The 13,549-nt window shown below is 59.6% G+C and overlaps 1 protein-coding gene across 1 annotated transcript in view; it reads left to right on the forward strand.

Annotated features, from left to right (window-relative positions):
- The window catches only part of PPP1R12B (protein phosphatase 1, regulatory subunit 12B), a 62,184-nt gene that overhangs the window by 26,094 nt on the left and 22,541 nt on the right, over positions 1-13,549 (forward strand). The window contains exons 15-19 of the mRNA XM_014533420.1: positions 9,328-9,418; positions 9,706-9,906; positions 10,197-10,365; positions 10,465-10,577; positions 11,422-11,463. Coding sequence (XP_014388906.1) covers positions 9,328-9,418; positions 9,706-9,906; positions 10,197-10,365; positions 10,465-10,577; positions 11,422-11,463 — 616 coding nt within the window. The remainder of the gene's footprint in view (positions 1-9,327; positions 9,419-9,705; positions 9,907-10,196; positions 10,366-10,464; positions 10,578-11,421; positions 11,464-13,549) is intronic.

Raw genomic sequence — 13,549 nt, forward strand, 5'->3', positions numbered from 1 at the left:
CCGACGTGACACAACCAGTCCCGGTGTCTGGGTATTTGTCAGAAAGGCGGCTCTGAAACCCGTCATGAGAAGAAACGGGAGGGGTGCTAACTGAGCTGGAGAATTCTGGGGACCAGGGGGCAGTGCCTGAGAGGCAGTGCTCAGGGCGAGGCCAGGCGGAGGCAGGACGAGCATCCAGGCAGAAGGTGCGGTCAGCACCGGGTGGGAAGGAAGTGGAAGGCACTGCCGAGGCCTGGAGCGCTGGGGATAGGCAGGGAGCGGACGGTGCAGCCGGCTCACAGCCAGCTCCACAGCCAGCTCCACGGGGCGCCTGGAGGAGCCGTGCTGACAGCTTTATAGACACAGTTCACGTACCATGCAATTTACCCCTGACGTGCACAGCTCAGCGGTTTCCAGTGTGTGCACGGATCTGTGCAGCCGCCACCAGTCAGTGTGCGAGCGCGCTTGTTCCAGAAAGAAACCCCAGACCTCAGCGCTCACCCTCACCCCATCGAAGGAGACTGAGCAGGCGTCTGGGAGAGGCAGCTGCCCTTCCAGTGAGTGATGCTGGGGGCGGGTCTAGGAACAGGAAGTTCAGGGGCCGCGCTCAGGACACCTGAGCAGGCTTTGTGTGAAATAGATTAGATGAAGGAAAAAGCGTTTTTGCGCCAGATAAATGTGTGAAAGTTGGTCACACAAGTTTAACGGGCGACTCAGAGCTGCCGGTCGGTCCTCTTGGTGTGGGAGGGGTGCGGGGGTAGAATTTGCAGCATTTTCCAAGTTCCTGCATCTGTGGAGTCGTTCTGTTTTATCACGGACACCAAGGCAGGTTCCACTGGGTGTGCATTGGAGACTACGGCGAGCAAGGCGGGAGCCTGCCTCGCAGACGGGTGCCCTGCCGGGAACTGAACTTCTCTCCCAGCTGCGGGGACCCGGGTGTGTCAGCTCGTTTGAGTTCATCCAATCAGACATATCATTTAAGCTGTTACAGAATTAAAGCTGTTTAATTTCTCCCTCTAGACAAACATGAAAGGGAAAAAAATCACATGTTTTGAAAACAGCTAACGTTTCCTTCTGAAAGAGCTGGCGGGTGCCGTCTGGGGGAGCTCCCGCTGGGGGTCGCGGCAAGGCCTGGCGCACAAGTCCAGTTGGAAGCATGAATAGCCTTTGGGATAAATTGGGCTTTAAAACTGGCCTGTGGACAGGTCTCTCAGAGGTGATGACCGGAGCAGGCGGGCTGGGCGGGTCTGACGGTGACCTGCACAACTGGCTGCTTCTCCGAGAACCTGTGTTCCAGCGGCCGGTGGGTGTGCACACCTGGTGGCCAGCGAACAGCCTCCCTGTGCACCCCATTTTTTCCCTGGGGGCGAGCTGCAGCTGGGCCACTAATGGGCGGAGCCAGAGCCAAAGGGATGCCTGGGACACCACAGGGCCAGCATGGGAGTGGCCGCCCTGGGCTGTTCTGAGGGATGTGGGCAACTTGTATTTTCTTTTTTCCTCCTGCGTTCCCCAAAGTTGCAGAGTGAAAAAGTATGACCACTGTGATGGGGTGGGCGCAGAAGGAGTTGCCAATAACGCACTCTAGGGACAAGTCTCTCGTGACGTGAGTCTGTGCGCGACCGTCAGCCCTGAGGAGTAAACACAGTCTATCTAGATTCGAGGTTTGCAGGATTCTGGGTCATTTATGATTTTGCTGCAGAAGCTCAGGGCAGGACTTGTACAACAGTTCTCTCTCTAAAGAAGGGCACAGTTTTGGATTTACAAAGTCCCTTTTTCACCCTGAAAAGCTCGCGTGGGCTCATGCATCCTCGTCACACGATGGAGGGGTAGGAGTTAGGCCTGTGGGGTGGACATGCTGAGGCCCTGAGTGGAGTGATGGCCCTTGTCACACCTCTTCCTCCTCATGGAGCTCACCAACCATTTTCTCCTCGAGATTTAACCCTTTGCATGCCAACCAATATCCTAGGAACTATGCTAAAATTGCCAAGGCATTTTTGCTGATTTTATAGCAGTTTAGGAAAAAAATTATGAATCGCAAGTAAATGAAGTTACATATTCAAAAACTTAAGGAAACCTTTACTACATTGACATATTTAGCAATATCATCATCACTAATAAAAGCAGACTTAGAACTGGACGCCATTTCGAAGCTTTGATAGCGCTCCCGGCACTTTTGGCGAAAATTGACATATTTAGCAATAACATCATCACTAATAAAAGCAGACTTAGAACTGGACGCCATTTCGAAGCTTTGATAGCACTCCCGGCACTTTTGGCGAAAGACAGGAGGAGCGTAATCGCGCTCCCCGGCACTCTAGGGGTTAAGGATGAGGGTTTGGGTTGGTGGCCTTCGCCCCAGGCACTGAAATTCCTGCCACGCACCCTGTCCCAGCACCCTGTCCCAGCACCCTGTCCCAGCACCCTGTCCAGCACCCTGTCCCAGCCCCCTGTCCAGGCTCCCAGAGCAGCACCCTGTCCCAGCGCCCTGTCCAGGCTCCCAGAGCAGCAGCCGTCTGAGAGAGGGGCCCTCTGAGAGGCGGCGGCTGGCAGAGCCCTGCGGGACGGGGAGCAGCCAGGTGGCAGCTGTCACAGTGGACTGGCCTCCTTTTCCAAAGCTCCAAGTTCTCCTTAGCAACAAAGCGTAAACAGCCCTGGGCTAATATTAGACTCTGAGTGCGGCCTCTGACCCTCTCCCTCTGCTGCTGCTCTGCCGGCTCCCCCACCCCCAACTTCCTTTTTATGGGTGCCCTTTCCTTTCTTCATGGAAACAGCCCACAGGTTTTCTGCGCAAGAAGGTGAATGGTTTTTCTTGCCCCAAACAGCCCCCCTGCGACTCTGCTTTGTGGGTGGGATTCGGCCAGTCCTGGCTCGAGTCCCACATGCCACGTGGTGGCCTTCTCGGGGCCGGGGGTCTCTGAGTTCCGTGCTCATTCCCGCTGGGATGACGTGTCAGCAGAGTAATGGCCTCGTCCTGGGAAGGTTGGAAATGGAAGCCGTGAAACCTTGAGTCATGGTTTTTAAAAGCCATTTGACTCATCTCTGTCCCCAGGCTAAAGACAGGCAGTTGTCAATTCATAAAGGGCTCCAAAGAGAGGCCCTCCAGTCTCCGTCAATTATTGTTGCAAAATGAGCCTTTTCTGCCCTGAGAGACTGCAGCACTGCCCACTGGCCACGGAATCATCCTTCCTGCGCAGAGGTTGTGGGGTGGGGGTGGGGGGTGGTTAGCAGCCGTCAGTGCATTTTCTGCCATGTTCCCCTTCTGGGGTCTGGTTGTCATGTGACTCGTCACCAGGGGCCTATCGGCTGTGTAGAGGGTGCGGTGGTTCCTGCGGGGGGTGTGGCCGGGCTCTGCTGTCGTGTAGCCGTGCACTCGCGGTGCCCAGCGGTGGTGCCAGTGCTCGGGGGCGTTTCCCCGGCTGACATCTCAGGAAGGCTTGTGGTTGCCCTCCCTGCATGCATGTGGCCACACAGAACACAACGTGTCCAAATAAGTCACTGTCAGGTGAGGTGATGAGGGGAGCTGGGAGCTGTGTGCGCTGTGGCTGCAGAGACGACGTTCTGTCCGTAGAGATGTCCTGTGGGCCTGAGTCTAAGACAGGAGGCGGGAGTGACTGCTGGTGCATCGGGGTGAAGAACACGATTGAAAATGGATTGTGTGACGATTGCATCACATGAATGTACTGAACAAACCATTGAGTGTGCGCTCCGTGGTGTATGGATGCATCGCAGCACAGCGGTTGGTGACTCTGGTGCCCGGGACCCAGGAGATAGGGCCAAGGCGATGCCAGCTGGGTCACTACAGTGAGGTGCAAGGTCTTGACTAAAAGTCTGTCATCTTTTCCCGGATTTCTGTTGCTCAGCACAGCTATTGAGACAGGAATTCACCTCATTTCCCCAACACGGTGCGTTCATCACACAGTTCCTCCCACCGGCCAGCATTCAGGCATGGAGCCACACAGGTCCTCCCACCGGCCAACATTCAGGCGTGGGGGCTTACAAGTGTCCCCCTGCACAGGACTCCCGCGTCCAGAGGGAGGCCAGACCCCGTGTCTCCAGCTTCTGGCTCTGTCCCCGCTCCCAGCACCTCAGGGAGCCAGCAGTCACCTGACCCCTGCTGCTCAGGGTCCTTATCAGGCCCTGTTTATAGTTAGTCTCCTCTGATAAGGCGATTCTTTTTTCAGCGTGTGAGTGTGGCAGCACCAGAGGGACGGGAGTTGTGTGCCCTCACTCAGCCCTCTCCCAGGCGGTGTCCCGTGTGGCACAGGGCAGTCGCTGTGACAGCCCCATCAGCAGGCTGTGCTCCTGGGGAAGGACAGCCAGGTGGCCCCTGTTTGCTGATCGGGCTCTGGGCGAGCTCCTGCCCAGGTGCAGCCAGGGAAGGAGCCTGGTTGTCAGGAAACCTGAGGGCAGGAGGGTGGCCTCTGTGCTCCGGGGAGGGACTGAGACGCCTCGCCCCTCGGGCTGAGCCGAGCCGCCGCCGGGCTCTGCTTAGAGCGTGACATCCAGGTACTGTTTTTGCTCGGTCCTTGGTTCTTCCTGATGGTCCTTGGGGAAGCGGTTTGGTTGCAGATGTGTGGGTCGGGGGGGTGGGGGTGCGGCTGGGGAGGGCGGAGGAGCAGGGGCAAGAACAGGTCACCAGCCAGAACGGTGTGGAGCTGCTCTGGAGCCTGAACGTGTGCCCCACTGGAGCGCCCCAGGGGGTCAGGGCCTCAGTGCTTCTCCGTAGGAGGAGACGGGGTCGGTCATGTGGCCCGAACGTCAGACGGCAGTGCACGGGGCGGCTGTATCACCTGCCGTTTATGTTACCTGATGATGTGTGTGCTGAGTAATGAAGGTGCTTGGGCAGGAGGTTGCTGGGTAGTCAGGGCAGGACGGAGACGCTGGTGCAGGAGGAGGAAGGCCGGCTCCGGGTGCGGCAGGGAGCTGTCGGCGAGAGGCCGGCGCTGGGTCTGGGTGCAAGCTGCCTGCTTACCGCGGACTGCCGTACGGGAGAGTGGAGGTGAGTGCTTCCCGTGCGTGTGCGATGGACGCGCTCTGACTGGGGTTGGATGTTCCGAGGACGAATTTCCAGGCAGAATTCACAGTCCTGCTGGGTCATCCCAGCCCAGGGCTCTGAGGCTGGAGCTCACCCCCCTACCCCACCCCCCGTGTCTGCAGCTGCGCACCAGGGAGAAAGCCTGGGCATGGTTACGGGGGCCCTCTGGCCACGCCGAGGCCTGTCACCCCTCTGCTGAGCACGGTCCTGTGCACACGAGACCCCGCACCAGGGCGCCCCCGGGTGCTGTTGCTGCTCTGCTCTTGGATGGTGTGACTAATCCACATGGAAGCTTCCTGCGGGTGCGCCTTGATTGGGTTTCTTCACCGTGGAGCCTACACAGGCTGCTTGAATAAATGCTGCTGCGGGCCGTGGTCTCGCCTGTGCAGTGCCCGTGTGTCCAGCAGATGGCGGCAGAGGGGCGCCTGTGGGGCCTGTGGGCTCGTGCACAGGTGAGGTGTTCGGGGGCAGAGTGAAGGTCCCGCACTGCGGGGGCGCTTCTTCCTGTGAGGCTTCTCCCGGGGCCCGAGACACCTTCTTCTCCAGGTCACTGTCCTTTCTGTTTGTGTCCCTTCCGCGTCTTTCTTCTGTGAACCCCTTCAGTGTCGGTCCCAGGCCTCCCGCGTCTTCACAGGCCCTTCCCTCCACAGGGGTCAGTGTCCCCCGTCCCTGTCTCCGCCGCTCGGAGCTTGGCTGCTGGGAGCTGTGGCCACAGCCACTTCTGGGCACTATTTTCCTTCCCTCATTTCCTCGTCTAAAAAGGGCAAGTTTGCTGTGTGTAAATTACACCCCAGGAAAACTTGACTTAGAACAGTGCCACTGAGTCTTAATTACAGGAATGTGAGTCACCCGGGGTGGGGTGTGGGCGGGAAGATAATAAGCTATTTCAGAGGCCTCTCGGAGGGGTGAGGGGGCCCGGCTGGGAGGGACCCTGGAACAGCAGAGTCGGGGACAGAGCGCTGCTCTGGGGAGAGGACAGCTGTCACCTGACTGCGAAGGAGGTGAGTGTTCAGGACAGGTTCCCGGGTCTGGGCGCTTCTCACCCCTCCGTGTGCCTTGCCTTCTTCATAACCGGAGGCGCCGCCCGCCGCCTTTTCCCTGGGTTCCCTCCCTTAGGCTGAGCACAGCCTGCAGCGTCTCACCCGCTAGGATACCATGTGTGTCTCATGTGTCTCATACTGTCTGGTCAGTGCTCTGTCATTAACATCATTGTTACAGTTAAAAGTTTTAGCTGCACAAGGTCCAGCCTAAGTTCAAAGTTGTCCAAGGAAGCAAACAAATGCCCCCCACCACCCCCCGCAGGGCCTGTGGGGCCAGTCCCGTTCTTTCCAGGCACATGACCCTGGACAGCGTCAGTGTTTGTGAGTCTAAGGAAGACGAAGTCATCCCGCCCGTCTTAGTTTGCATTTCACGATTATTAGTGGAAATAAACGTTTTCTCTTACGTTCACAGGCTTTGGAGTTTCCTATTTTGTGAATTTCCTGATTGTGCTTTGCTGATTTTTTTCAGTTGGATTTTTTTTACTCTTTTTTAAATTGCTGTAAGTTCTTTACATATTCAGCATACTAATATTTCCCAACTTGGGTATCTTTTGGTTTCATTTTGTCTTGTAATGTCTATATAGTATTCTATAATGGATCTTCCATCATTTATTTAACTATTCTCCGTACTGTTTGAGATTTGGGTTATTTCCAGGACTTCCTTGTTTAAAAAACACACAAACTAGCGCTGGTGCTGAGTCTGACCTGGCCTGGCTGTGGTCAGTGATCAGTGCAGGGCAGTTGGCTGGCCCAGCTGGTCCAGCCTGTGGGGGTGAAATTAATCAGCTCTCGCTGGCCTTTGGGGGCTGGAGTCTGCCATGGCTGGTCCGGAACGCCCCGCTGACCCCAGAACTAACTGTACGTGACCTACATAACGAAGGCCGTGCCGTCGGTGGCAGTGGCTTTGGCACTTGAGGCTGGAGTGTTTTAATGGCGCAAACGTTCAGAAGGACACGAATTCAGGATGACACAGTACTTTCTAGGTCGTCACAGACACGCCAGACTCCCGGTCTGTACAGAGCAGGGTCCCCTGAGCCGTGGCGTGCTGCTGAGCCGAGAGCAGGGTCCGCAGGCTTTCTCCGTAGCTCTGTGGCGCGGGGCCTCGCCCTTTGGTTTATGTGTCGAGTAGGAGTGTTGAGTGGCCTGCACAGCCTGAAATGCTGACTCTGTGCTGTTTCTTTCTGACTCGCCCTCACCACTCAGTCGCCAGCGAGGCAGGATCTGCCCTCATGGCCCACGGGGACGGGCAGCCTGAGGGTCGCCCAAGGGCAGGTGGAACCGTGTCCAGGACTCCTCCCCGAGCTGCGTCCTGCGTCTTCCTCCCTGCGTGCCCCGCCTTCCCCGCGGACGGGAGTATTGATCGGACAGTGATGAAATAGCATCTCATGCAGTGTGTTTGGGAACTGTTACCGGCACTGGCTCTGCTGAGCCCAGGATCTGCCTTCCTGCCCCCTCACCCCCCTGCTCTGCGGCAGCTTCGCGCTCACAGGCCTGGCGTCCGGCTGGGTGGCAGCCGCCAGCAATCGGGTGCCCAGGGAGTGGGTGCCAAGGCTGCGTCTTCCCCATAGCCACGCACCTCTCTGGCCGTCCACCCCCACGCGTCTTCGACCTTCCCGCCGCCATGCAGGCCTGCACAAGGAGGTACAGTCTGTGGTCGAGGCAGAAGGAAGTGGGGGTCCCGGGGGAGGCAGCTGCTCTGGTGCTGCCCCTGTAAGTGCCTCAGGTGGGAGCCAGCACCGCCTCCTCAACCTGTGACAGCATAGAGGCTCCGAGGAGCATGGCGGGGAGGGCGGCTGTATCCCGAGGAGTCGCATCAGCTGCTTTCGGCGTCACTGGCAGGCTGCCTGCCTGTGGTTCGTGGAGACGAGACGGGTCCGGGGTTCGGGTTGTCTAAGTGGGTTCTCGGGCTGTGCCGTCCGGTGGGAGCGTAGCCATGGGGAGCTGTTGAGGCTTAAATTAATGTAAAACCAAGCTTCTCCATCCCACCGGCTGCGTGTGAGTGACAGTGACCGTCGCGCTGGACGGCAGGTGCCAGGCCTCCTGGGGTGTGTCTCCCGGAGGAGCGGCTGCAGAGTGTGAGCGGCCCCCGTGGAGGACAAGCCGACTGCAGAACCCGGTGCCTGGACCTTGCTGCGGGGAACCCCTCGCCACACAGGGCAGCGCTCCCTTCTGTGGGGACGCTTCGGGTCTGCTGGCCTCTGCGCCTGTCCCATCCTCAGTGCAGCCACCACCCTGGGTGCTGCCCCAGGACTGGCCTCGGTGAAAGCTGGACTCCTGGGCCTTCTGACCCCCTGCACCCACAGTGCCCACTCGCCACCTGCCTCTGGCACCCACCGCTCTGCTCTCTGTGTCTGCGCTTGGGGCGTCTAGATTCCATGGAAAGTGAGATGGACGACTCGTCTCTCTGACGGTGTCACTAGCCGATCCCTCAGGTCCCTCCATGTTGCCAACGGCAGGGTTTCCTTCTCTTTACGGCTGAGCAATGTCTCACTGTGTCTGTGCCCCATCTTTAGTGCTTTTGTTTCCTTCGGATAAATGCCTAGAAGTGGGATTGCAGAGTCCAAAGGCAGTTCTGTTTTTAATTTTTTGAGGAAAGTCCGTATTTTTTCCACAGAGGCTGCACCAGTCTGCATTCCCCCCAGCAGCACACAGGGTCCCCTTTTCTCCACGTCCTCGCCAGCACTTGTTGCTGTTGATTTACTGATGGCACCATTCTGACAGGCGTGAGGTGGCACCTCACTGTGGTTTGATTTGCATTTCCCTGGTGGTGAGTGGCCTTTAGCACCGTCCCTGTGGGCATCTGTACATCTTCTTTGGATAAAGGTCTATTTAATCCTCTGCCCATTTTGTGATCAGATCACCAAACAGAAATGTGAATAGGCCTGAGTGTAGAAAAAAGAAATGGAGCCCCTCTTTCAGACCTTTTCAGATGCTTCACTGGTGAACTCTCAGTGAGTAAGGAGGACAGACCCCAGTCTTACACACGTCCCCACAGAACAGACGAGGAGACCCTCCTCTCGGCTCGCCCAGCCGTCGCTGCAGAGCTGGCCGTCGCGGTGGGAGTCGCTGCAGTCTCTCACGGGACATGGGTGGAGAGCCCTAAACTAAAAAGAGCGAGTCCCAAGGATTCAGTGCTGCTTTGTGTCCATTTCTCCACGGCCTCTGCCGGCTCCCGCCTTCGCTCTTTGCAGGTGGGACCCGCTTGAGGGTGCGGACACCTCGTCTTCCTGAGGGCGGGCTGGGCAGACCCTCACTGTGCCCATCCCTCCGCAGGTCGTATCTGACGCCCGTCCGTGATGAGGAGGCCGAGTCTCTGCGGAAAGCACGCTCCAGGCAAGCCCGGCAGACCCGGAGGTCCACGCAGGTGGGTGTGGCCTCCTTTCTGTCCTTGGTTCTTTCCTGTCCATTGACGGCCCCAGGGTCCCCCCACTAGGGACTGGCGAGTGCAGGGCTGTCACTGACCATGCAACACTGCTACCTGGCAATGAGGAGCAGCGAGGCTCGGCCGCCCTCGGGGACAGGGCTCTGCACACTCAGGGTTGACTTTAAGTCCGTGTTGCTGGAGATGGTCCGTGCTGAGGGCCTCATTCGGAGCTGGGATGTGGGGTCCTGGTCAGGCTGGCCCCTCTCTGATCTGTCCTCTCTCCCCAGGGAGTGACCCTGACAGACCTGCAGGAGGCAGAGAGGACCTTCAGCCGGTCTCGGGCAGAGCGGCAGGCTCAGGACCAGCCTGGCCAGAAGCTGGGTACCGAAGGGCTGGAGGGCCGCGCTGAGAGGCATGAGACGTCCACACTCCCCGCCAGGGACACCGGGGAGGGCCGCCAGCCCTGGGGCCGGGGTCAGGAGGAAGAGGTGAGCTCGTGAGGCCGCAGGCCTGTGCTGGCGGGTGGGTGGAGCTTCATCCTGAGGCCCTTGTCCTTCTATTTCATTCCAAAGTTGGGGGTTTTCTCCAGCATCAGGGCTGCCTGTGCCCGCGGCCAGGCTATCACTATCTCCTTTCCGGCAATCAACTAGCTTTAGCTACTTCCTGAGCATCTACTACTGGTGACCCTCTTGGTGTAGAAAAGCCCATCTCAGCAAGCCCACTGTGCATGCCCTTTGGTGGGGCTGGACTCTAACGTCTCCCTGTGGCTGGCCCCCAGCCTGCGTGCCGTCGCCTGAGGGGTGCAGCTCAGCCAGACAAGCCCACCACCGCCGTGTCCCCAACCGCCTCAAGACCCACCCTCTACACCAGCTCCCACCTGCTGCGGACGAGCGGGCCGGCAGCCCCCGACGCCGAGAGCTCAGAGGCCAAGGACATGGACAGAGACGGTGCGTAGAGCTCCCGGAAATGCAGCCTCCGGGGAGTTTCCCGGCAGCGTCCTCGGGCCGCACCCTGGGTCCTGGTGCTCACTCCTCTCTCCCCTGCAGAGAGCGAAGAGGCAGGTGTGGACGACCCGTGCGCCGGTGGGCTGTCCGTCCGTGAGCGGAGGCGGCCCCGGGAGCGGCGGAGGGGCACAGGCATCAGCTTCTGGACGAAGGACGTAAGTGGACGGTCTGCTGGCACCTGTCCCAGCACCTGGTCACCCTCCATGCTGAGGTCAGAGGCCCACCCATGGCCCCGAGGTGCAGGTGGCAGGAAGTGTCTGTGGGACAGAAAGGAGAGGGAACTCGTGTGGGACTCGTGAGGGTGTTCCTGGGGGCCCAGTGCCTGGAGCAGCGCCAGGCACATAGTAGGTACTCAGTCACGACGGGTGATGCGTGAAAACCACTGTTTGCAACCTGGAAGCTAGCCCAGCCCTCGGCGTCCTCCCCGTGCCCCAGAGCCGTGCTGCCCGGACCTCCTCGCAGGGATGGCACCACGGGAAGTAACCAGTCCCTCCGGCTCAGCCTCGCTCTTTTGGAGGAAAAAGGAAGGGATCATAAGAAAACATGTTGAGGAAGGAAAAAAATACAGAACAGGTTGAGTCTGGCATTGCACAAAGGCAGGCGCCCTGTGCCGCTGGCTGCAGACCCCGTCCGGAGCTTTAAGTTGCCCCCCTCTCACTCCTCCCCCTCCCCCCACCGCTCCATCACTGGGGTTTTAAGAGTCAGACCCCTGGTTCCCAACAACTCCTTTGAAATTAGCTGAGCCGTTCGGTGGGGAAGAAAGGGCAGTGTCATCTGTGGAACTGTGCTCTAGGGAGATGCTCACAGCCGTGGGGCTGTGGGCTGACTGTCGACAGGGGAGATGAGGTCTGTGGTCTCAGAGTTCTTCCCAGCTGTGGCAGCAGGACGTCCCGAGCTGTCCGTCCCCCCAGGCCGTGTGTCGGGTCATTGACGGCTGACCCTCCTGCTCCCAAGGCGTCCGCGACGTGACCCTCTTGTTTTCTACTCTTTCCTTTTCAGGAGGAGGAAGCTGATGGCTCTGAAGAGGTGAAGGAAGCGAGGGTAAGTGTCCCCGGGCCTGCTCACACGCACACCTCAGGCAGGAGGCCAGGCCGCGCAGAGCCGGCCGCGGGCGAGGGAGAGACGGCGTCCTCGGACGCAGGCAGGGTCGGTGTTGTGATGCCCGTGAACAGTCTCCTCCGCTTCCCGCCTCCTGCGACGGGCAGTAGCTGCAGGCTGCCTCCCGCCCTCTCGTGATGGCGCCCCTGGGGGCATCTCTGAGTCTTTAGCTGGGAGTGGAGACGGCACTGGCACTGCGTCTGTTTGTCACCAGCATTTGGATGTGGAGAGGGGCTCTGGCTGGAGGCTGCCTCTGCTCCCGGTTGCGACAGGCAGACCTGCCCTGCATCGCTGTAGGGCACGAGGCGTGGTGCTGAGACGGTGGAGACTTTGCTTAGTCTGCCTCGTGCCTGGTGTGGCCAAAGCCTGTCCCCATTGGTCGCTTCAGGAGCCACTGAGACCGGGAACACACTGCCGACGGGTGTGTGGGCAGCCCGGCTGGTGGCTGTCACATCCGGTGTGCAGCCTGCAGGTGTCCGGATGGCCTTCCCTCGGTTGGAGAAGTGAGCCTGCGTCCTAAGGTGGGGAAGGCTGTTGTGAGAACACGCTGGCGGTGAGGAGCGTCTGTCTCCTGTGCTGTGCACCTGCACGGGCCAGGGGAGGCCTCGCCCTGCGTGCTCCGCCCGCCCCTCTGGGCCTGCGCTTGGCTGTCCCGCCTCTGCTCCTCGCAGCATCTGTCCTGTGACTGGACCCGTCACTCGGAGGCACTGGGGGCCGACAAGGACGATGGTGCCTCCACGGACGGGCCCTGCACAGCGGAGGGGGACAGTTTGCTTTGTGTTAAAGGGACCGTTGAAACCAGGTCCAAGTAGTGGAGTCACTCACCTCGGCTTTGGAGGATTCAGAGGTGACTTGGGCTGGAGCCTCCTGTTACAGTGAAGGAAACCGAGGCCCCAACAAGTTAGGGTTCAGGGGCCTGGCCGCTTGGTGTAGCGGGGCTACAGCGAGGCAGACCCGCCAGGCTCACGCCTCTCCCGCTGGCATTCCGCTCGGCGGGTTACACAGGGTCGTCTTCGATGCCACCTCCGCTCCCGAGGGAGGCTCTGGTGGGTGCGTGTGGACAGGGCAGCACCAGCAGGTGGTCGGACAGGCCTTGTTGGGGAAGCCTCGTGCGAGCGTAGACCTGAAGGAGGGTAGTGGGCTGTGGACTTAGGGGTGCAGTGTTGTCGTTGGGACGGCGCCGGCAGAGAGACAGGCAGGAGTGTGCCCGACACCCCTGAGGAGAGGTGGGGGCCCATGTAGCTGAGCAGAGTGAGCAGGCGGTGTAGACGGGGAGTCCGTGGGGCTGTGAGCTGGAGACTCGGGAGCAGATTTGGGCTTAGCTTGTGGAAGGTGGGGCGGCGTCAGGGACCCTGAATTCCTGCTGCTCGTGTCAGAGATGAGAACTGAGGCCCCGAGCTCCTGTCACAGCCGTGCTCCCATGGGGCTGTCAGGTGGGCTCTCAGTCTGTTTGTCTCCACGGACACCCTGTTAGGACGCGAGCGGACGCCTGAGCTGCAGCCGGCCTGCACCTGGCGCACCACTCAGCTCCCAGCCTCCGTTCCCTCGTGGACATGGGGGTGATGCCCGGCCGACCTGGAGCTGTGCTGGAAGTGATGGTACATTTAAATGGTTGGGGCGCTGGAGGCCCATTGGGATCCTCCGGGTCCAGGTCCCTACGTCTAGATGAGAGTGAGGCTTTCGCTGACCTTAGAATCGGGTGATTTGACGTCATTCCTAGTTTTTCTGCAGAGAATAGGTGTCTTGTGAGTCAGAGAGGCGCCCAGGCTCCCCCGACGTGTGTCAGTGTCTGAACTGTCCCTGGTGAGTTCTGAGAAGTGGGCTTGACGGGGCTGCAGGAGCGGGAAGCGCGAGACGATGGGAAGGGCAGGAGTGGGGCCGTGCTCCCCCTCACCCCGAGCCCGGGGAGCCCCGCTCCAGTCGGCTCCCTAAGTACCCTGCCATGTTTCCTCCAGTGTCCTCCCAGCTCCAGTCCCCCCCGAGGAAGTCGCAGCCCTGTCCCTACGGCCCTGGCTTTCCCAGCCTGCTT

Source organism: Myotis brandtii, unplaced genomic scaffold, assembly GCF_000412655.1.
Source record: "Myotis brandtii unplaced genomic scaffold, ASM41265v1 scaffold975, whole genome shotgun sequence".
Taxonomy (NCBI): Eukaryota; Metazoa; Chordata; class Mammalia; order Chiroptera; family Vespertilionidae; genus Myotis; species Myotis brandtii.